Source organism: Tamandua tetradactyla, chromosome 1 (assembly GCF_023851605.1).
Source record: "Tamandua tetradactyla isolate mTamTet1 chromosome 1, mTamTet1.pri, whole genome shotgun sequence".
Lineage (NCBI taxonomy): Eukaryota > Metazoa > Chordata > Mammalia > Pilosa > Myrmecophagidae > Tamandua > Tamandua tetradactyla.
The window spans coordinates 14,214,647-14,237,915 of record NC_135327.1 but is presented as its reverse complement, the minus strand read 5'-3'; the positions used below and the strand labels follow the sequence as shown (position 1 = coordinate 14,237,915).

Here is a 23,269-nt window from a genome sequence, read left to right as displayed (position 1 = left end):
TTATGCAGCCTCCTCCCTGAGCCTCAGTTTCCCCACCTGTAAAAAGGGACAGCGGTCCCTGCCCCACAGGGTCGCTGTGAGGATGACACGGGTCAGGCTTACCGTGTTTCTGGTGTGCTGTGGATCTCCAGTCACAAAGGTGACCCAGAAAGGTTGCTGGGGCGCAGCTGCAGCCTCTCCCCCCGCTGTCAGGTTTATTTATTACCCTGTTTCATTCTTGGTTGCATTTCACAAGGCGACTTTATGGGCCCCCTCCGGGGAGCCTCCAGCCTGCCTGACAGTCTGGTTGGGTGTCCCCTCAGTCAGGCCCCTGTGAGCTTGGGCAGCTGGTGGGAGTGAGGGACAAAAGGCTGGAAGTGGGGTGAGGGGCTTGGTCCACTGGGGCCTGATCAGGGCCTCCCTGGCTGCCTGTGTCCGTGTTGTCTAGATGTCTGTCCCTTCCCTGCCCACGGGCACAGTATCCCCGGAAACCCCAATCTGGCACACAGCTGGTGCCTAATAAGTGTTGACTGAATGGATGAATGAGTGACCTTTCTGCCTTTTACAGTTTCTAACTTAAGTCTTCTGGGTTTTTGTCTGACCTTCCTTTATCACTTCATTCACCCACTGTTCATTCATTTGGCACATGCCTAAGGGCACCTCCCAAGTGCCTGCTCCATGGGTCAGGCAGAGGCCCTGCCCTGGGGGACCTCCCAGGCTGGGAGAAGACACTGACACCCTGCCATCTGTCATCTAACACACTGCTGGGGCAGTGAGAGGCAGGCACAGAGACCACTGGGTGAGCAGTAGGGGGTCTCGCAGCCTGGTCTGGGGAGGGGATGCTCCGGGCAGAGGGCTGCCTGTCGGTTGGTCAGGGTTCCAGGAACACCAGGCAGATTGCCCCAAGTGGAGTACGTATAAGTGATCAGGAGGGGCAGGAGGGGCTGCAGCTGGGGGCAAGGCAGTGCCAGAGCCTGAGGTCATGAATGCCCAACCTGGAACCCTGAACTTGACCTTGCGGGCTGGCGGTTTCCCAGCTGGGCACCCCAAGTATGGGGATTTCGTGGAGCCCTGAGGCAGCCTGAAGCAGGGAGAAAAAGGTCCCATCTCTGCCTCCCACCAGAGCCGCTGTGATGTGTCCTGCACAAAAGCAGCAAGGTGTTTATTGAGCACCTACTGTATGCCTGGCATCGTTCTAGGTACTGGGCTTCGGTAGTAAACAAAACAGACCCAAATCTCCTGCCTTTAAGGACCATAGGTGAGATCAGTAGGTAAAATATCCTATGTTAGTGACATGTGGTAGTGAAAACAGATGAAGGGAAAAGGGGGGGGGGGCAGAGAGAATGGGGGTGCAGGGAAGACCTCACTGAGGAGGTGACATGAGCAAAGGCTTGAAGGAGATGAGAAGTGAGCTGTGTGAGTGTTGAGGGGAGTGGCATTCGGGCACGTATCCAAAGAAATTTTTGTTGCATGGAAACTAGCACAATGGGCCAGGGAAGCCTTTGAAGGCTTGGAGCAGGGGAGTGTCACAGTAAGTGCCTGCAAAAGATGGGCCTGGACTGGTGTGCGTGGGGCCACACTGCTTTTCTCTGGCTCCAGCTCTGTCTTGGTTTCCTGACTAGGAGCTGCCCCTGCCCCCAGGGGGACTCTTGATCTTGTTCTGGTTGAAACCATAGATCTGAGAAGCCCAGAGGAGAGATTGATGAGTGGGCTGGGGACCAATCCCTGTGGGCTTCCTGGAGGTGGCAGTCTCAAACCAGAGATATGATGATTGGAAGGGCAGGGAGAGCTGCGCAGAGGTAAAAAGGATCTTTGGGGCTGGATTGGAGGTGCTGGGATAGAGAATCTGAGCTGAGAATTAAAGGGAGCTGGGGGCTCGGGCTTGTGTGGGCCCCTGGCGGCTGGGAGGGGAGGGCCATCGCGAGTAGATGAGGAAGGAGAGGGAGGACAGGACTGATGGATGAGAGGTCACAGGGCCCAGGAGCAAGTGAAATACAAAGGTCGCGGCCACTGTATAAGCTGATGCAGCTACAAAGAAGATTTTTAAAAATTGTTTCTTGACATGCCAGATTTTTTGAGCTAAAAGGTGAGAGAAGGGAATGCTATTTATTGAGCACCTACTATGTACCAAGCATGAGGCATATGCTTCCCTGTTTAATCCTCTCCTTGGTCCTCCCATTCTCCGCTGTTTTCAGGTAACGGAGCTGGCCTTCGGGCACGCAGCTAAGGAGGAGAGGAAAGGGGATTTAAACCCAGGCCTCCAGGCAAAACCCTGTTTGCGCTGAGCCGGGGCCTTGGAGCGTTCGGAGGGAACCCAGGCCCTGGGTTTTCCAGGCCATCCCCCGCCTTTCCCAGAAGCCAAGCCCAGTGGTTTGGGCCGGGACCCTAAGCTGTTTCCTGCAGGTGATGCCCCGATTCCTGGGCCTGGGGTTAATTAATACATCACTTCCCCAATTAAAAGCAGAAAGGAAGAAGATGTTGCATTGGGTCAAGCCCCTTTCTCCTCCTGAAGAATCCTAATTTGTGGACACCATTTTTAATTGTCTTTCCAGCCGGCCCAGCCCAGCTTGGGCCTTGGGGCTGGAAAACACAATTGCTTCTTTCTCAAAAATCTATAATTATTCCGGCCTCCCCTGGGACTGGCTGTGAGGAGTTACCTGAGCTGGGAGAGGCGGCTCAGGGCCGGGAGAAAGGCAAAGACAGGGGCTGGACTTTGTGTCCCCAGCTCAGCAGCGATGCTAACATGGAGAGTGGGGTTCTGGGGGGCTGAAGGGAAGGAGGTGGGCTGGGGAGCAGAGAAGAGGAGCTGCAGGAAGCTGGTCTAGAAATTACAGAGCCCCACTCCAGAATCCTCTAGAACTGAATTCAAATTTACCTACTTACTGTGTGACCTCAGGCAAGCCATTTAATCTCTCTGAGCCTCAGCCTCCCCATCTGAAGAATGGGATAATAATGATCACACCTACCCCGTAGTATCATGGTGGGAACATGAGAAAATATATACAAAGTGTTTAGCACAGTGCCTGGCACATAGCAAGCACCCTAGTTTTCTTAGAGATAATTATTATTACATCTGCATCATCATTACCAAGATATGTGTGGCTCACCTTCCAGTTTCTGGTGCTGATGCAGTGTCCTCAGAGTTAGGAGAGGGAGGGAGAACGGCTTGCCAATGACAGCTGCCCATTTTTAGTGGCTGTGGGAGGCACTGAGCCCCCCATCTATGGAGGCATGCAAGTGGGGTACAGAAGTGTGGAGCCTGCTGGCTGGACTTAACGTGATATTTTAGACCAGACTTTGATGAGGGCTGGTGGGCCCCTGGGACTTGGTCACAACTTTTGGTCAGATCTAGGTTCAAAACCCAGCGCTGTGTGAATCTTGGGCAAGCATGTCCCCTTTCTGAGCGTCATTTTCCTCACCTGTCACCTGGGAGTGGATTAGAGACTGTGTCTGCATAGCGCTAGGCAAAAGTAAATGCTGAATAAATGGCGGGGACTTTTTTTTTTTAACAAAGTTTTCTGGGTTTCCCTCCTCCCTGCCTTTGCTCACACCATTCCTGCTACCTGACATGCCTTTCTGCCTTGCCTTTGCCTGTCAGTATCTACCTCTCCTTCAAGGCCTGGCTTACATGCTGCCTCCTCTCTGAAGCCTTCCCAGATTCCTCCCACCCCCAAGTGGACATGACCCCTCCCCTTCCCAGATTGTGTTAGCTGGAAGAACTCTCAAGGACCATCAAGACTAACCCCCATTGCACAGCTCCTGGCAGGGTCTGAGGGGACCAGAGGGACCAGGGCCAGGATCCAACTATGGGGTGGAGGAGCTGGTGTCTCCAACGCAGCTAACTCACCTGGCCCAGCACACCTGAGGTTCTCTCTCCACCCTCACACTCAAAGCTCCCCTCCCTCCACCTCTGCCCCAGGAGGGTGCAGAGGTCGCACCTCAGAACCACTTGTCCCCATCTAGAGCCAAGGTAGAGGCAACACCTCCTCTGGGAAGCCTCTCCTGATTGCCTCAGGCTGGCTTAAATGCTTCTTCTGTGCCTGTTCAAAGCCTTTTTACTCAGATTAAAATCAGCCTTCTACCCTGCAGGACCCCACAAGGCTAGCTATTTTAGACTGCTCCTGGGAGTGGAAAAGAATTTGAATACTCTGAAAGAGCACGGACTAAAAGCTGTCCAGACGTTAGTTCATGTTCAGACTGTGCTGGGTGACCGTGGGAGGGAGGCCCACCTGCTCTGGGCCTTGCCTGCCTCCTCCGGGCAATGGGGAGCCGTGGCGAGGGGGACTGAAGGTGTGCCACAGATTCGTCACCCACTAGTCCTGCACTAGCCAGGACACTGGCCACCGGCCAGGCATGTCTCCTGAGCACCTGCATGTGGCTGGTTATAACTGGGATGTGCTGTAAATGCAAAACACATACCCGGTTTCTGAGATTTAGCATGAATACAGAATGTAAACAATCTCATTAGTAACTTTTACTACCTGTTGAAATAATATATATATATTTTTTGCATGGGCAGACACTGGAAATCCAACCCAGGTCTCTGGCATGGCAGGCGAGAACTCTGCCACTGAGCCACTGTGGCCCGCCCGAAATAATATTTTTTTTGATATCTTGGATTAAAAAAATATATATATAAATATATATTTTTTAATTGGCATGGGCAAGCTCCAAGAGTCAAACCCAGGTCTCTGGCATGGCAGGTGAGAATTCTGCCACTACATCACTGTTGCACCACCCTAAAATATATTTTTAAAATTAATTTCACCCATTTCTTTTTACTTTTTAAAATGCAGTTTCTAGAACATTTAAAATATCCATATGGGACGTGCATTTGTGCCACGCATTCTGTTTCTTTTCGGCAGCCGCGGCTGGGAGTCATGTGGCACCCTGCCGTGTGGACAGGTCCACCCTCAGGGCTCTTGACTCCCCGCCCAGTGCTGCTGCCCCAGCCCAGGCTGCTGTGCCCACGTCAGCCTCCAGGGCCCGGGTCTGATTGGGGGTGAAAGGGTCTGGCCTCACCAACCCCTGGCCGCGGAGAAACCCCAGGCCAGACATTGCCCATTGCCCTCTCTGGGCCTTGCTTTCTGTATCAGTAAAGAGAGCTGGTGGGTCAAAGTCAGGTTTTCAGACAATTCAGGATGGGAGGCTCCAGAGAAGGAGAGGCTGAGCAGGGATGACTGGGGTCCCTGCCGCTCCCCATCACCCTGATGGAGTCTCCACCCAAGAACATCTCTGCTGGAGGCGATTCCCCAACTCTTCTGTTTCTGGGAGGAGGGGCAGCACAGGGGCTGAGTCACGCAGGCTCTGAGGGCTGGCTGTGCCCTCCCTACCTCTGTGACCTGGAGCAGCCCCCGCCCCATAGCTCAGGGGCCCCCTCCGCCTCTGTGGGAGGGAAAATGGCAGGCGCGATCTTATTTCTTTGGCTCAGGCAGTGGCTCCTGGAGGAGGTCTCAGCCTTGCCCAGCCAGGCCACGCCACGGATCAACTCAGCTCCGACCCTGCTCTCTGCCTTCCCCTGTTTGCAAAGCGCTTCTGATGCTGGGAGGGGGGACCTGGATCAAGCAGATTCTAGCTGTCCTGGGGAGAGGGACCAGCAGCGCGCTGTGATGATCTCCTGGCCCCTCCTGGAGGCTCAGGGGCTCCCCGGCTCCCGCGGTCCTGCTCGTGTTTTCAGGTCATGTCAGGGAATGTCCTGGGGCGGGGGGGGGGGGGGACTGGCCTAGGACTCTCAGGGGCCCAGCTCTGGACCCTGCTCCACCACTGGTCAGCCAGGTCAATTCATTCATTCATTCAAAAGTATTTATTGAGCACCTACTATGTACCAGGCACTGTTCTAGTTGCTGAGGATCTATCACTGAATAAGACAGGTACAGCCCTGCCTCCTGGAAGGGTGCACGGACAAGAAACATAAAATAAGTACATTAGCCGTGCTGTCTAATATGGAATGCTGCTGCCTACAGTGCTATTTAAATTGCAGTTTAAATTAATTAAGTTAAATAAAATTTAAACTTCAGTTCCTCAGTCACAGTTCAGATGCTCAGTAGTCACAGGTGGCTGACATGTGCTGGACAGCTCCAAGGTGGCACGTTCTTGTCACTTGCAGACCGTTTATTGGACAGCACTGATAGTGCGTTAGAAGAGAAGAGTGACTTGAAATGCTAAGCTGTGGAGAGAGGTGCAATTTTAAATGAGGTGCCGGGATGGGCCTTATTGAGAAGTGACATTTGAGCCGAGCCTCGAAGCGGGTGCAGGAGTGAGCCATGTGGGTATCTGGGGAGAGCGTGCTTCAGGCAGAGGGAACAGCCAGTGCAAATGCCCTGAGGCGGCAGCGTGGCTGGGACGTTCAAGGAACAGCAAGGAGGCCATTGTGGCTGGAACAGAATGAGTGAGGGGTCAGGCAGAAGCTGGCACAGAGGGAAGGGCCCCCACGGGGAGGGTCTTGCTGGCTTTGACCCTGGGTGAGAGGACACCATGGGAGAGTTTTGAGCAGAGGATGGACAGGGACTGGTTTATGTTTTCTTGGATGCCTCTGGCTGCTGTGTTGAAAGTAGATGGGCAGGGAGGCGAGGTAGGGGCAGGAGGCCAGAGAGGAGGCTGCTGGAATCTTGCAGGTGAGAGGTGTCAGTGGCTCGGCCCAGGGTTGGGGCAGTGGAGGTGAGGAGGAGGGGGAGATTCTGGAGACTCACTGGACTGACCGTGGGCTATAAGGGGTGGGGGTGGGGGGCAGACTGAGCTTTGGGCCCAAGCACCTGCGGATTGGAGAAGTGGGAGTGGGTGAGGCACTTTCCTCCAAGAGCCCCAGGTTGTCTCCGCCCAGTGGGGCCAGGACGCCCACCCTCCGGGCTGACTGTGTGCACGCACACCTCACACGGCGCCGGGAGGCGTCCAGTCAGTAGCATAGAACTCATTCTCCTCAAGCAGGCTGTTTACGTAACAGCTTCCAAACCTCAGAGAACAGGGGACGCTTCATGAAGCGTTTTATAAACCTCTGACTGGGCGCTCCAGGACGTTTCCGACTTTCTCTTAGCCTAGAAGCACCCCTTGCTCAAGTAAAGCTCCACATGGAAATCCGGTGTGTAAAGCAGAAAAAGCAGAAGCTTCTGGATGGAGGGAGTTGTCAATCCCTGACCCTCCCACAGCCCTTGTATCATGGCAGGGGCAGGGGAGGGATGAGGCAGATGGTCAAATCCAAGCCCCTCTCCTCCCGGCTCAGCGCTCCCCTCTCCTGGCGCAGTGCTCCCCTATCTTTCTGGCTCAGTGTTCCCCTCTTCTCTGGTCCAGTGCTCCTCCAGTGCTACCCTCTCCTCCCGGCCCAGTACTCCCCTCTCTTCCTGGCTGAGTGCTCCCCTCTCCTCTGGCCAAGTGCTCCCTCAGTGTTCCCAACTCCTCCGGCCCAGTGTTCCCATCTCCTTCCTGGTTCGATGCTCCCCTCTCCTCCCGGCCTAGTGCTCCCTGAGCATAAGGGACCCACGGCCTGAAGCTGGATGTTTTGGTCCCCTGGACAGGGGTGCCTGGAGGGCCTGCAAGCAGAAAGGTAGGGCTCTGGGGGGCTGGCAAGATGGGGGCTTCCCATTGCTGGCATCTTTCCAGGGCAGTATAATCTCTCCTGAGAAGGGGAAAGAATTCTAATTACATCTCAGGACATTATTTGTTTGGAGAGATGAGAGGCAGAGCATATGGTGGGAGGGGCGTTGGGGCCATATTAACTGTGGATTTGTTTTCTCATTTACCTGGCAGGGGGTGGAAGGCTGGGAGGCTGCTGGACAGGGACAGGGCTCCCTGCTGCATAAGGGAAGAGTGCCTAGGGGCCTGGGATTTGGTGGGGAGCCGGGCCCCGCAGGAGGCAAGCAAGGTACCCACTACACCTTGGAGTCCCGAGAGGATGGAGAGACTCCGTCCATTCAGCACACATGGCGCACTTGCTGGGAGCCAGGGACCGCGCTTGCCCTGGGGAGCTCCATGCTCCCTGTTCCATGGACAAGACGCAGTGACACAGTGATCAAACATAAGATGGGCTGGTCTCCCCCATGCTCCCGGCTCCAGCCCAGCCCCCACCCCTTCCCTCTCCTGCTGGAGTCTGCCGTGGCGCCCTGGCTCCGGGGAAGAGGCCCAGCATGCCGGCCTGGGCCTCCTCCTTCACCCCGTCTCTTTTTTTTGGCACGGGCAGGCACCGGGAATCGAACCCAGGTCTCGGGCATGGCAGGCGAGAAGTCGGCCACTGCGCCACCGTGGCCCACCCTCACCCATCTCCTGCACGCGTCCTCGGCCCAGCCTCGCTGGGTGTGCCCCACCCAAGGCAGGGTCCGCCCCTGTGGCCTTGCACCCGCTGCCCGACGGCCCCCTCCTTCTCTGTCCCCCCCCCACCCCCTCCGGCCTGCTGACCCTGACCCTGACGCCCCTCCCATCTCTTCGCACAGCCCTCTTCACAGAGACGCCCCACGACGTGACGGCGCGGACGGGCGAGGACGTGGAGATGGCCTGCTCCTTCCGCGGCAGCGGCGCCCCCTCCTACTCGCTGGAGATCCAGTGGTGGTACGTGCGCAGCCGCCGGGACTGGCCCGACAAGCAGGCGTGGGCCGCCAACCAGGTATCGCCACCGAGACTCCCCGCAGAGCTGGGAAAGCCCTGGCCGGGCTGGGGGGGGTCCTGCCCGCCTCCTCCCAGGGATCCGGCTCCAGCTGCGTCGTCCTCCCAGGCACCCCGCTGCCTCCCTCCCTCTCCTCCCGGGTTGGGGCGTTTAAGGAGATGGGGTGCTGAGACCACCTTCCCCTACATGGGGCTTTTCTGGGGGGTGGGGCAGGAAGCAAAGCTAGGCTGAGCCCCTGAAATAAGGGCCCTCCACGAGCCCTGAGTTCCTCCATTCAGTGTACAGGTGGGGAAACTGAGGCCAGAGGGGCAGAAGCTGGGTCCAGGACCCCTGACTTCCTTTCCACCAGTTCTTTAAGTTAGGAGGGCGGGAGTCCTATAAAGAGCTCTGAGTCCGTTTCATGCATGTGCATGTACACACATCCACAGACATGCACGCTCTCGCCCTGCACACCCAGCCATTGCACACACATCCACCTCTAGACATGTACATGCTCACATGTACACACCCCTCTAGCAGATGCTGCCCACGTGCCACCAGCCCAGCTGCCAGCCGCCGACACCCGTGACTCTGCCAGAGGCTTTCCCCGGACACCTGAGCCTGCTGGCCAGCCAGGCAGCCGGGGGTGCTGGGAGGCAGTGCCCGGGGGGCAGCCCTCAACCCAGGGCTGATGAGAGGTGGAGGACAAACACCCCAGCCCCTCGGCCCTCCTGCCCTGGCTGGACCATGAAGCGTGTGCTCCACGGTCTCCCGGAGGTGCCCAGTCACCCACGGCAGCTGCTGGCTGGAGAGCATGGTCGTTGTTGTCTTCCTTTCCTTTGCTGCCTCACTCACCCCCTGCTCTACTCCTCTTTCCTGGGATCACCTGCATCAGCTCCCTGCACTTGATTTTTGTCTCAAGGCATCCTTACACAAGCATATACACAAACGAACATGCAAACATATGCAGATCTGCACACTTACACCCCTTCATATATACATGCCAACATGCCCACCTATTCCTGCATGCTCATCAAATACCCTCTAACGTGTACACAAACACCTGTTAAACTCCCTCTCGCCCCTGGGCGTGCCCACTTCCCAGTGCTGCCAGCCTGCCACACGCACAGGCTTAGAGGACTCGGCTCTGAGACAAAAAGCTGCAGGGAGCCCTGAGTTAGCTTGTAGGGGAATAGTATGTGGGCAGGGGTCCGGCAGCATCTGCTACCAACTCACACTCATGTCTACATACACCTGAAAATGCAAGCACACTCAGATGGAGACACGAGTATCCAGCCAGACACACATTTTTGCCTATTTACACATAGACCCGCTGTGTGCACTGAACTAGCCTCGCATTTCCCAGCGCACAGTGTATGTGCACATTTGCACACACCTCATCTTCCTTTGCTTGGACCCACCCCCATCCTGAGTGGACACGGAGAACTGAGGGGCCCTAAGCCCATAGCCCATCAGTTGCCATGGCTAGAATCTTAACTGCTGTCCATACCCGCCCCCCCCAGGAGGCCTCCTCGCCTCGGCCCCCCGCTAATGCCTGTCTCTACTCTCTCTCTGCACCCCTCCTGCTCCCCACAGCTAAAAGCATCTCAGCAGGAAGACGCAGGGAAGGACGCGACCAAAATAAGTGTGAGTTTTGATAATCACTTCTCGCAAGGGCTCTAATGGAGGACGCAGCTGCAACTTTAAAAAAAATTTTGATATTTTTTTGGTCCAGTTCAGCAGGGAGCTCGGGCAAGAAGATGGAGGAGAAGAAAAAGAGAAAGGGAGAGAAAAAATGGCCCCACTCTGTTTTTTAAAAGCTGGAGATTTTTCACGTTCGTTGAATGACAGCCACAAAAAAATGACAGGGGGAGAGACGATGCATTCTCCGCTGTCGGGGCCAAGGTTGTGTGTGCCCCGATGCCTGTGCTGTCTCGGCAGCATTTTTCACTTGGGGAAAAACAGGGTCTAATGGGACTGCGTCGGCCTTTTCCCGCCCATCACAGCTGACGGCTACGGCATCTCCCGGTCACTCGGGCGTCCTGGCTCCCGGGTCCCAGGGGTAGGGGGTGGCAACCGGACGATTTCAGGACTGGACAGGCTTCTCATCCTTTGCCACAACCCTCCAGGGAGGGACCAAGCATTTTACAGATGGGGAGACAGGCTCAGAGGGTTTGAGGACTGGCCACAGGTCACACCGAGTGGGGACCCGGGGAGGACGCCGGGAGTGACGCCCTTGTGGAGGACAGGTGCCCAAAGCTGGCCCTGGGGGACGCAGGCAGGCCTGAGAGAGGCACGGAAGGGAAGAACACACGGGGCAGAGGGACTGCCTAGGGACATGCCCCAGCGCGTGGGGCACGAGGACATCCCGGCAGGAGCCCTGGGTCCTCCAGCAGCATGCTCAAGAAATGCGGGCCTCCCGGGCATGCAGGCGTGGGGCTGCCAGCTCCGCAAGGCCACTCGTTGCTGCGTGGTTCATCCAAGCAGGGACTAGTGGGGACGCTCAGGACCCCAAGGCCGATGAGACCCCCAGAGTTGCCGCCCCCTTAACAGAGGCTGCAGCATGGAGCAGGGAGGCCAGGGAGGAGGCTCCTGCAGCCGCTCGGGCCAGAGGCAGGCCCCCGAGAAAGCAAGGGTCCCCAAAGTGTCGCTCGTGCTGTCGGTCGCGGGGCCTTCCGAGTCGGGATCTGGAAGTTCAAGGCATCCCCTGCGCAGAGCAGCTGCTGGTCTGCCCGCGCTCCCACCTGCTGCCAAGGCCACCGCCGTGCCAGGCGCCCCATTTCTTGCCCCAAACACGGATCCGTTAGGCCCGGGCACGTGTAGATCTATGTCTGTATTAACACACCCTGTTCGTTGTAGCTCTCTCTCCTATGATTGCATTTGGGCTTTGAGGAGCGTCTCTGGCAAAAGAGAGAATAATCTAATTGACTTAGAGGATTAGACTCCGAGGCTGCTGGGCCACGTGAGGGGAATGTGAAGATGCTAATTAGTTAAAAAAATAAACGTGCTCCAAGTAATGGTGCAATCACACCCACAGCTCTTCCAGCCCCTCCCCGCCGGACCCTGCACTTCCTGCGCCGGCCGGGGCTCTGGGGGTCTGTTTGGGAAACACACAGACAGACAGACCCAGCCACGGGTGCAGACAGCGCCCCTGGAATGACTGCCATGAACACACAGACAAGCGTTTTAAGTGACGCCTGTAAACAGATGCACAGCCTGGCTTCCTGGAGTCTAAGAAGGCACAGGCTTTCTCTGGCTTCCCACGTGACTGGCTGTGCCCACCCCCCCCTGCCCTCCCGCCCGCTTGGCCGCCCGCCCCTCCCCTCCCCGCCTGGCCGCCTCCCCCGCCCTTCCCGCCTGCGGGCCTTGGCACCGGCTGCCCCTCTGCCTGGAAAGCCGGTCCTCTTTCTCTCTCCCTCCAGAGCGCGGCTCAGGGAAGCCTCCCTTTCTTTTCCCTGCTGGCTGTATTTCCATCCGTAATTATCCATCCGTGTGAGTATTTGATTCATGTCTTTCTCCCCCAGGAGCTCCCCGTAGGCTTGGGCTGTGCCTCTCTGATCCACGGTTGTATTTCGAGAGTCTGGAATCACAGTAGATGCTCAATAAATACTTACTGAATGAGCATGATGCACACAAACGTACGCTCTGGCCAACACATGGGCAAACAGAAACACAGAAATTTATATACAGACACACCAATACGACATGGGGCCCAGGCTCGTACATGTATGCGAATAGGGAGTGTGGATGAGTGGAGAAGCTCGGGGGGGGGCCAGGTCCCGTACAGACAGGGGGCGTTTGAGTCAGACAGCAATTCAGGCCCAGTATTTCCATCTTCTAAAATAATCCTAATTTCGTTGGACTATCTTCTGGTTTTTAACTGTTGGGAACGAATCTGATTTTTTGAAGTCTGGCGTGAGCTGAACAGTGCAATATCTTTGGGTTTTGCGGGGTGCAGTGGAGTCGAGAGGGAGTGTGGGTCTGTTGGGGTCTCCATGGTAACCCGGTGAGTTGGCTGTGCTGGGCCCAGGCGGGGAGGCACCACGGAGGGCTGTGAGGACACGGTGGGGACGCGCTTAGCGTCCCAGGAGCCTGAGTCCTGGTTCCAGCTCTGCCACGTGCCTCCGCCTCCCTCTCCCCTGTGAGCTGCTGTCCAAGGCATGGACCCAAACACTTTGGAAACTCTTAAGTGCTATGCATCTGGCCGTGTGAATGGCAGTAGGTTACTGGGGTGGAAACTTGTTAATGTGAATTTGTGAATCATACGCTATCCTATTCCCAGCGTGCGGGGACTGGAGCAGTGAAAGGAGGCTCAACTTCTCTGCGGGAAACAGGAATTAAAAGAGCTCAGACTCTCACGGGGAGAGCAGATATGTGGGAGGACAGGCGTCTGTGATGATGGTGATAATAATAATAACAGCTAACATTTATTGAGTGCCTGCCATATGTTAGGAACTATGATAAGCACTTTATTTGAATTATCTCATTTAATTTGGGGCCTGGGGAAGGACCCCTGGCCTAAAAGCATTTCCCTTGGTAGCTTGTATATATTAGGATTCCACCATTAAACCCCATTCCCAAGGCAAACTTCTCCTTATTGGCTATTCTCTAGTTTTGGAACTTTTTATTTTGATCTAACTAAAGTCCTTTGTGCTTAAAATTTAGATGAATTTCCCCTAAACCAGTTTTGCAAGTAGAGATAGCCCCCGACATCCTCATTTTAAGACAAGGTGAAATTCTGCACGCCCCTCTCTCCAGGAGACTCACCTCGGTGCTCACAGCCTTCACCCTGTAAGTCCCTCCTTGGGTCTAACAGAAATTCTTTGTGCTGTAGGTTCAGTTCCTGTAACCCGTTTCAGCCTGAAATAGCCGTGGGAAGCCTCGGTCCCCATGTACATATGGCCCAAGGCTCTGGCCCACTCATCCTACCCCCCAGCCCTTCTTCAGCCAAGCTCTAAAAGCCAGTTACAGCCAGAGAGGCCCCGGGAAGCACGTGCAGCCCCTGCCCCCATTTAGTCTATAAATGGCTAAAAGGCAGGGGCATTTTTTTCAGTCAGCCCACCGCGAGGCCCTGTCGGTCCACCCCTGTCTGTCCGCCTGGCTGTGGCACACACGACACTCACGTGTGGACACTCAGGTTTCCTGGCCGACGGGGAGGCAGGGTAAGGGCTGGGGCCACTGTGGCAGCTCAAAGCAAATCTCTTTCTTTTTCTTAACGTTTCTGCAGAAATCTACAAGGGAGGCGCACTTAATGTGAAGTCGAAATCACCCTTGGAAATCCCTTATGACATCCATAGAGCACTTGGCTGGCAGTTGGGGTCGTGCTCAACAGAAAGTGCCTCTGGGAAGGCAGTGGTCCCACAACCAGTCTCTGCCCTCCTGGCACTCCCAGTCCAGTAATCATGCATGTTAAAAGTGAAATTACAAGTGTGGCAAGATGAGAAGGAGAACCGGTAACAGAGGAGCTGGCCGGGTCGGGGGAGGTCAGGAGGGCTTCCTGGAGGAGGCGCTGTTGAGCATGAGCACTGATGGTGGATAGAAGTTGGCTGGAGGGGGGCTGCCCTGGGTGCCGTTTGGAGGAACTGCTCAGGCCAGTGCTGCTGTGGGGCAGGTGGGAGCTGGCTAGTGCAGGGCCTTGACCGCCGCTGTGGGGACCACAGAGGGTCCTAAGTGGTGGCTTTGGAAAAGATCAGTCTGGCTGCCATGGAAGACAGATTGGAGGGAGCCAGCGTGGCTTTAGGGAGACCTGGGTGTCGAGCCAGATGAGAGGATCGCCTTGGCCAGCGCTGTGGGTCTGGATTCCAGTGAGACGAGTCCCTTGCTGTTTTGAAGGAAGATGGTGGGATGCGGGGACGGATTGTGCTGGGGGTGGAGGGACAGCGTGGATGATTTGTCCAGCTCTGGCTGGAGCGGATGAGGCCTCCTGGGGCCCAGATTTGGGGAGACTCTGAGTTGGGTTTTGAGCCTGCCTGGGGCGAGGACCATCTGGCCCCTCCCTGCTCCCCAGGCCAGCTCCTTTATGGGGCCACTCTCCTGTTCTGGGGCCACGACTGTGAGGCCACCTGCGGGGAAGGGCTGGTGTGGGGGGGAGCCCTGAAGGCCCAGGCTGAGCAGCCAGGGGCGGCGCCTGGCCTTGGCGTGGCCTTGGCCTTGGCCTTGTCTCTTTTCAGCGTAATTAGGCGCTTAATTGCACTGCTAAGCCCTGTCGATGCTTGTGCTACCACCGCATGATTGTGATTTACGGCCAGGGCTGCCGCGAGGGGGTGGGGGTGGGGGTGTCCCTTCTTCTGTGGCCACTGCATCGAGCTGAGGCTGGGCCGCAGGCTTTCCTGCATGGCATCCACCAGGCTGCACCCGCCACCCCCAAAAAGCTGGACCGGGAGGCCCCCCACGGGACGGACCTCTGAGGGGGTTTGGGGCTGGATGCTCCAAGCCGTTGTGGGGGGGGGGCTGGAGGCCCAGGGAAGGAGGTGCGGAGACGTGTAGTTTACAGGGCGGGGAGGCTCCAGGAGATGTGAGCCTGGTCCCCGCCCCCAGCTGGGCCGCCTTGGGCAAAGCCCTTCAGTTCTCTGGGCCTCAGTTTCCTCACCTGCCCATGGGCTCTGGGGCAGTGAGGTTCACATGTGGAGTAGGGTCCACACAGCCCCTCGCCGTGATGGAATGCTCCTCCACATGACTACCGGCGCGACAGCTGCTGCTCCCCTCGCTTTGCTTATTTGCCTTCTCCGGAATGTGCTGGAAGCACAGACCCTGGGGGCGGCGGGACCTGGGGTGGGTGTTGGCCAGCAGCCCTCTTCCTGCTGGAAACCAGGTCCCTGCGGGACTTGACCATGGACTTGAGGTCTGGGCTCTCCGTCAGACATGAGCCCATGGGGCCGCGCTGGGGCCTCGTGTGCTCACTGCGGCACCCCCAGCACCCTCAGAGAGGACACCCGCCAAGTGTCTGTGAAGTGGATGGCTGAGTCTGGGCCGGGAAACCGAGGCTCAGGGGCTGGAGGGCTGAAGGTTGCAGTGGGGACGTCAGGGTAAGGGGCGGCTGACTGCTCCTGGGGAGTGTCTGGGGGATGGGATGGGTGCCCCCCCCGCCACCCTGTCCTCTCTCCCCCAGGGTTCTAGGCTGTCGGAGGGGGGTTGTTGGTGAGGGGCTGGGCTGGGCCTGGTGCTCCCCTCCCCCCAGGAGCCAGTCTGTTCCCAGAGCTTTGCATTATTACTCCATTAGCGCCTTGTAGGGTTGACAAATGAAGGATAATTAATATCCGTGAGGGAAACAGATGTTGAGGTAATTTGCTCCCCGCTGTGCATTTGCAACAGCATCTCCCAACGCGCGCCCCGAGAGCATGGCAGGACCACGGGACCTCCCTGTGCCCTTGGTCAGAGGTGATGGCATCGGCAGGACAGGATGCCACCAGCTGGGCCCCACCCTGCCCCCGGTCCTCAGCCCCACATCAAGAGGGGCAGCTGCAAGGGTTTGCCACTGCTTGCTGTCAGGAAGTCCTGCCCATGTCCCACGGCCAGTCCCTCTGCTATCCTCGGGTCCAGGTCTTCCTGCTTCATGGAGGATGGTGACCGCCTGGAAGGCCCAGAGGGCGGGGGGATGGACCAGGCTCCCTGCTGCCGCTCACCCACCCACCCTCTTCCCTGCGGGGCCAGGGGAGCCACCTGTGGCCCTGCAGGGCCTGGAGCCTGCAGCACGGGAGACCCTCCAAGGGCCTGTCACTCCTTCTGGAGGGCTAGAGTGCGTGGAATCAGCCTGGGTTCGATTTCCAGCTCCTCCATGGACTGATTCACAGTGCCCCTGGGCAAGTCACGTCTCCTTTTGGAGCCTCAGTTTTGCTGTCTGTGAAGTGGACATAGTCATGTGTATGTGACCTAAAATTAGAAAGCATGGCAGCTGGGTGCCAATTCAGTTGGAGAAAGAACTGGAGTGGCCTGGGCTTCTTTCAACTCTAAGCAAGCAGGGCCTGAGGAAGGATGGAACACCTTCCCCTCCCATCACCACTGCCCCTTTTCAGAGGCCCAGCTCCCTTTGTAAAAGAAAGTTTCTTATTTTGAACTAATTATAGAGTCACAGGAAGCTGCAAAGACCGATTGTAGACTCCTGTATACTTTGCCCAGCTTCCCCAAAAGGTGATATCTTATATGATTGTCCAACTGCCTTTTCTTTTTAATTGAAAAAAATTCACAGCAGCTATATGTTCATAGCAGATTTATTCATTAGAGCACTAATCTGGAAACTACCCAGATATCCATCAAAAGGTGAGTAGATGAACATAGTGTGGTATATTCATGCAATGGAATACTATACAGCAATGAAAATAAACATACACGCATCTGCAAGGAATCGCCCCAATATTATGCTTAATTAAAGAAGCCAGACTCAAGAGTTCAAGAACAGGCAAAACTAATCTCTGGTGATAGAAATAAAAACAGTGATTGGCCCTGTGTGTGTGTGGTGGGGGCAGAGGAGAAGGGGGTTGACTTGTAAGGAACACAAAGGTGGGCTCCAGAGACTGCCAAGGTCCTAGACCTTGCCCTGGGTGGTGGTTTCATGGGTGAACACAAAAGTAATATTTCGTCAAACTTCCGTATTCAGACTGTGTGCACTCTGTATTCAGACTGTGTATAGAATTCAAACTCAATTTTAAAATAAAAATTGAAAAACCCTGGGCGGGCAATGGTGGCGCAGTGGCAGAATTCTCGCCTGCCATACTGGAGATCTGGGTCCAGTTCCCGGTGCCTGGCCAAGCAAAAAAAAAAAAATTAAAAAACCCAATCAAATTAAACAAAACAAAACAAAGCCACAGTTGAGTATGAAGATAAATATAACAAACACCCTCGCTCTCCCAGGCTGGAGAGAACAGTTGTTAACATCTTGATGTGTTTGTAACCAACCTTAATTTTTTAAAGAAATAGAACATTTCAGACCATGCCAAGCATTTGCTTTGTGGCCTACCCCTGACCTGCGCCCCTCCCCTACGCCCGCCGCAGAGACAGCTGCTGTCGTGAGGCTGGCGTGTTCCGCCTATGTCTAAAATTTATACCCAGAAGACTCCAAAACCAGGAGCTTGGCTTGTATGTGTCACGTGTTTATGTACATAAGTGGCATCCCACTGTAGGATTCCTTTACATTCTGGGGAATTGCTTTTCTTCCTATAGAATATGGAGCTCTAGCATGCTGGCCCTCGGCCTTCCTTTTTAACTGCTGTGTAGTATTCCACAGCACAAGTAGCCGCTTGTTATTTATCCCCTCCATTGATGGCCTCTGGAGGTGCTTCTGCTCTGCTGCTCTTTAACTCGCTCTCTTGCAGAACCTCCGTGTGTCCTTGTGGGAGGGTCCCTGGGCCCCCAGCCCTAGGGGCGGACCCCAGAGCTGTCTACCTTCTCTGCGGCTGGTCAGGTCACGATCTCTCTGTCGCCCCCAGGTGGTCAAGGTGGTGGGCAGCAACATCTCCCACAAGCTGCGCCTGTCCCGGGTGAAGCCCACGGACGAGGGCACCTATGAGTGCCGCGTCATTGACTTCAGCGACGGCAAGACCCGGCACCACAAGGTCAAGGCCTACCTGCGGGTGCAGCCCGGGGAGAACTCCGTCCTGCACCTGCCCGAAGCCCCGCCCGCCGCGCCCGCCCCGCCCTTCCCCAAGCCCGGCAAGGAGCTGAGGAAGCGCTCGGTGGACGAGGAGGCCTGCAGCCTCTAGCCTGGCGTGCGGCCTGCCCGGCCGGAGTGCATGGAGCTGCTGGACCGCTGGGGATGGGACGGCCTGGGGCCCGCCGCCTCCTTGTCCCTGCCTGGGGCCAGTGCACCAGCCCTCTGCCCGCCATCCCCTCGCTCAGCATGTAAGCCCCCACCCAGCCCTTTCTTTTCAGTCCGTGGTGACTTGGCTCAGAGGAGGTGGCCCCGGGTGCCAAGGGGGTGACCTCCCTGAAAGCCGGGGTGGGGCCGGGCCAGGGCTGCCTCTGTCCCATCACCAGCTTTAGTGAAGTCCAGTGTTTCGCTTTGCTTGCTTGCCCCCAACCCTGTCCGGAGCCGGGGCCTCCCGGCCTCCCTCTCCCTCCCTCCCTCCCTCCTGCCTTCCCTCCCCCGACTCAGACCTGGGGGTTGCACAGATGTTCCCTCCCTGAAAGTGGACTCGAGTCTTCTGAGCAGAACTAGGGCCTCTCCAGAGCTGTGGCCAGTTAGCAGGGTCACTGCAGGGGCTCCGGGAGGAGAGGGAGACACCCCGTTGCCTCTGATGGCTCCTTCAGCCCCCCAACACCTGAGACGCAGCTCCTGGGCCCTCCAGGGGCGCCGGACGTCTGCTCCCGCCGTCCAGCGTGTCGGCAGGGGGGCCCTTCCCCTGGCTCCCCACAGCCCCACGCAGAGATGTGCACCAGCAAGCCCCCCTTTGGGGGTCTTTGAGGCTCTCCCAAGAGCCGCCTCTGTCAGCCCCCAGCGTCCCAGCCCCCTCCTGGGGCCCATGCTGAGTCCACCCAAAGTTCTGGGGCCGTTGGGAGCCAAGGCTCCCCCAGTACCTCCTCCCTCACAATTCCCAATCCGGGGGACACCCACCCCCTGGTGATTTGTAAATATTTCTGTTGGACCCCAGCACCCCCTGGGCACTGGCTCAGCCCTCTGGCCGCCCTCAGAGATGGAGCGGGGTGGGGGGGAGGGCAGGGGAGGGGGCGGGGGGGGGACGTGGAGAGGCTGAGGGCGTGCGGCTGCCCTGCATACATGATCCAGTCTGTGACTACCAGCCAGCCTCAATAAAGCGGTTTAAAAGAGCTCCTGGGAGTATCTTTCTGGGGTGTTGCGCCTGGGAGCAGCCCGGGAGGGCAAGGGGTGTGGGGGGTGGGGGGTTGGCCGGCTCCCCCACGCCCCCTTTGGCGTCTCCTGGTCCCCCAAGCAGGACCCCGGGAGAGGGTAAGAGATGGCCAGCCTCAGTCCGGCTCCGCTGCAGTCAGTGGGCACTTGAGGGACTCCTGGATTTGAGCTGTCACACACACAGAGAGTGCTGAAAATGCGCTGCCACGGTTTGGTGAATGGTCATAAAGCAAGTACCCGGGTGGTTTTCCCTACCCAGCATGGCACCCAGAGGCCGCGGCCCCCAGCCCCGTGTGTCCCCACGCTCACAGCCCGCCCCTGCCCTTAGAAGTAACCACACCCTGACTTTTAGGGTAAGCCCATTCTTAATGGTCATTTATAGTTTTACTACCCGTGCACATGTCATCCTCAACAGTGTATTTGAGTTTTGTCTATTTTGTGAAGTTTGTATGCATCCATTCTTTCATGCAGTGTTCTATTTGAGAGATTCATCTGTGTTGTTGCATGTGTCTACAATTTGTTCTTTTTTATTGCCTTATAATGTTCCATTGCGTGAAAGTTCCACAACTTGTCGACTTATTTGTCCGCTGTTTGCAAGACGTTGGCGTGCGTTCTTTCTTGTCCAGGTGCTTTGCACATCCCCCCATCTCCCTGCTGCCCACGAGCCTCTCGCGGGTGGACATGCACTCCAGAGGTTTAGTCCCTTCACTTTTGGGACCTCACTTCCTCCTCTGAGGTGTCACCATGCCCGTATCACAGCTGAGGACACAAGTTCAGAGAGGTCAAGCAGTTCCCCTGAGGTCACACAGTTGTTGAACTCAGACCTTCCCTACCCCTAAAGCCTATTTGTCCTGCGCTGCCAGCCTGGGCTCTGGACTCCCCTTGGCTCATCCCAGGTCATCTCAGACGTGTGAGGGTTCTGAGATAGGCCCTCGTGGCCAGGGTGGCCAGCTGGTTCTTCCTCTGGGCACCACAGAAGCCCTGGCACCGCTCACACTAGGCCGACGGCATCTGCCTCCCCTGGTCTCCTACGCCAGCCAGACCAGCAAGCCTCCCCTGGGGCAGGGACCCGGAGCTGTTGAAATGAGGACTTAGTCTGTGGAACACTTCCCGTGCCCAGGCCGTCTGCTGAGCCCCACAGCCGCCCCAGAGGGAGGCTATGTAGTCCCAGTTTTCTGATGACGAAACTGAGGCTTCGAGCTGTAGGGGTTGGAGGGTGAATGGATGAGGACCTGAGCAAACGAGGCAGTGAAGCAGGCAGGGCTCTGGACCTGCTGCAGAATCTGGGTGTCCCAGGGCTGGGTGTTCCACTCCTGGGTAGATTCCCAAGAGAACCATTGGGCCAGGCGGTGGCCAGCCTTTACTCAAAGGATACGGTCCTTTCCAGAAAGGCCCAAAGGCAAGGCAGACCCTGAATGCCCAGGTCCCTTTGGGAGGGTCTGGGGGGGTACAGCCCCATGCTAGAGTTGTAACAAAACTCGTGGGTCCTGAGCACCTGCTGGCACTAGCGAGGGCTTTCCCCACAGGATCTCATCTCACCCTTGCAGGGTCTACGCCATATCTCTGCTCCCCTCCTCCCACAGTGGGGTCCCCAGCCTCATTGGAGGGATCTTCCTTACTCCATTGGGAAAGCAGCCCAGGGGAGAGGAAAGCTCCTGGGTTAGAATCCTGCATCTGCCCATCCCTTGCTGCAGGGCCTCATGCAAGGCTCTTTACCTCTCTGAGCCTCAGTTTCCATTTCTGCAAAATGGGGACACTCCCAGGGGAATGCAGACTAAAACCACAATGAGAAACCATGCTGCGTGCACTAGGATGGCATGTGAAGGCTGACGTGAGCAAGTGCTGGCGAGGGTATAGAGAGACTGGAACTCTCACACACTGCTGCTGGGAACATAAAATGGTTGGAAAGCATTCTGGCAGTTCCTCAAAAAGTTAAAGGTAGAGTAACCGTATGCTCCAGCACTGCCACTCCTGGGTAGATTCCCAAGAGAACCGAAAACACTGTCCCCCCAAAACTGGTACATAAATGTTCATAGCAGCATTATTCATTATAGCCCCAAAGTGGAATCGACCCAAATGTCCACCAACTGATGACTGGATAAATTAAAAGTGGTCTATACATACAATGGGATGTTATTGGGGTATAAAAAGGAGTGAAGTTCTGATCACATGCTACAACACGGATAAACCTAGAAAAGATTACACTAAGTGAAAGCGGCCAGAAACAAAAGGTCACATACTGTATGATGCCATTTATACAAAATGTCCAGAACAGGCAAATCCACCGAGAAGCAGGTAGATGGGCAGTTACCAGGGACTTAGGTGAGGAGTGGAGGTGACAATTAGGCAATGGGGCCACGGCAGTACTGTAAAACTGATTATGGTGATAGTCGTATAATTACATGAATATACGTATTAGTTAGGGTTCTCTAGAGAAACAGAATCAACAGGAAACACTCGCAAATATAAAATTTATAGAAGTATCTTACATAACCGTGGGAACGCAGAGTCCAAAATCCGCAGGGCAGGCTGTGAAGCCAACGATTCTAATGGAGGGTCTGGACGAACTCTACAGGAGAGTCTCGCCAGCCGAAGCAGGAAGAGAGCCTGTCTCTTCTGAATCCTCCTTAAAAGGCTTCCAGTGATGAGATTAAGCATCACTCATTGCAGAAGACATTCCCCTTGGATGATTACAAATGGAATCAGCTGTGGATGCAGCTGATGTGATCATGATTTAATTCTATGAAATGTCCTCATTGCAACAGACAGACCAACACTTGCCCAACCAGACAAACAGGTACCACCACCTGGCCAAGTTGACACATGAACCTGACCATGACAATATACTAACAATCATTGGCTTGCCTACTTTCACTGGGTGAATTGTACATTATGTGAATTTTATCTCAATAAATCTGTTTAAAAACATGGGCTGCTCCTATCTACAACTCACTGCCCCAGTGCCCAGTGGAAGGCATGCTGGAGACCACTGGCTTTTCTAACTACCGCTGTGATTTTTGTGCGGAAACCAGAGCTGAGCTGTGCTGACCTCAGGGTATGGCTGGTGAATGGCAGGCTGTGGGGACGGGAGTAGGTGGGACGGGGAGGCAACAAAGCAACATGAGATCTGGGGGAAGTAAGCTCTAAGAGAAAGATCCTCTGTGCACCTCCAGGTGATAACAGCCAGCTTTCCCCTTCGTGCCTGCCCTGGTCAGCCAGACCTGCTGTGACAGATCACATGCAATGGGTTGACTTAAACACCTGGAATTTGTTGTCTCCTGGCTTTGGAGGCTAGAGGTCCAATGCATTGACAGGGATCTGTCAGGCTCCCATGAGCTGCCATCTTTCCCCTTGTGTCCACTTCCCAGCTGACTCCTGGCTTCTCCCTTTCTGTCCAAGTTTATTAGGCCTTCAGCCACATTGGATTAAAGCCAGCCCTCAATCAGTTCGACCGTCACTAGTAATATCTTTAAGGTCCCATTTACAATGGGCTCACACCCACCGAATGAGGCGAAGCTTAGGACTTGAATACGTGTCTTTTGTAGGGAACCAAATTCCCTCCCCTACAGTGTCCCCAGCACAGGAATTCCCTGGAGTGGGTGGTGCTTGTTATAAATGCAGATTTCCAGGCCCTTCCAGGCCTCCAGATTCCCACCTGCCAGCACCGATAGTTATTTCGTGCCCCAAGGTGGCTGTCTTCACAGGGAGAGACAGGGAACCTCTGGGCAGGGACAGACAGCTTCCCACACTCTTGCTCCTGAGTTGCCCCAGCCCCCCGGCAACCTTGAGTTCCAAGCCCTGAAATTCTGGCCCCAAACTCTATGCACCCTGGACCTCCTCAGGTGTGGGGCCCCCTCTCCATTTCCTGTCCCAGAACTTCCCTTTCTGTCTCCCCTGCTGGGTGGGGATGGGACAAGCCTGTC

General features: G+C 56.0%; 1 protein-coding gene across 1 annotated transcript in view; it reads left to right on the top strand.

Annotated features, from left to right (window-relative positions):
* Positions 1 to 18,592, top strand: part of VSTM2L (V-set and transmembrane domain containing 2 like) — a 32,990-nt gene extending 14,398 nt beyond the window's left edge. The window contains exons 2-4 of the mRNA XM_077159697.1: positions 8,400 to 8,569; positions 10,145 to 10,195; positions 17,971 to 18,592. Of these exons, the coding sequence (XP_077015812.1) occupies positions 8,400 to 8,569; positions 10,145 to 10,195; positions 17,971 to 18,243 (494 nt within the window). The 3' untranslated portion in view covers positions 18,244 to 18,592. The remainder of the gene's footprint in view (positions 1 to 8,399; positions 8,570 to 10,144; positions 10,196 to 17,970) is intronic.
* Positions 18,593 to 23,269: the final 4,677 nt, after the last annotated feature.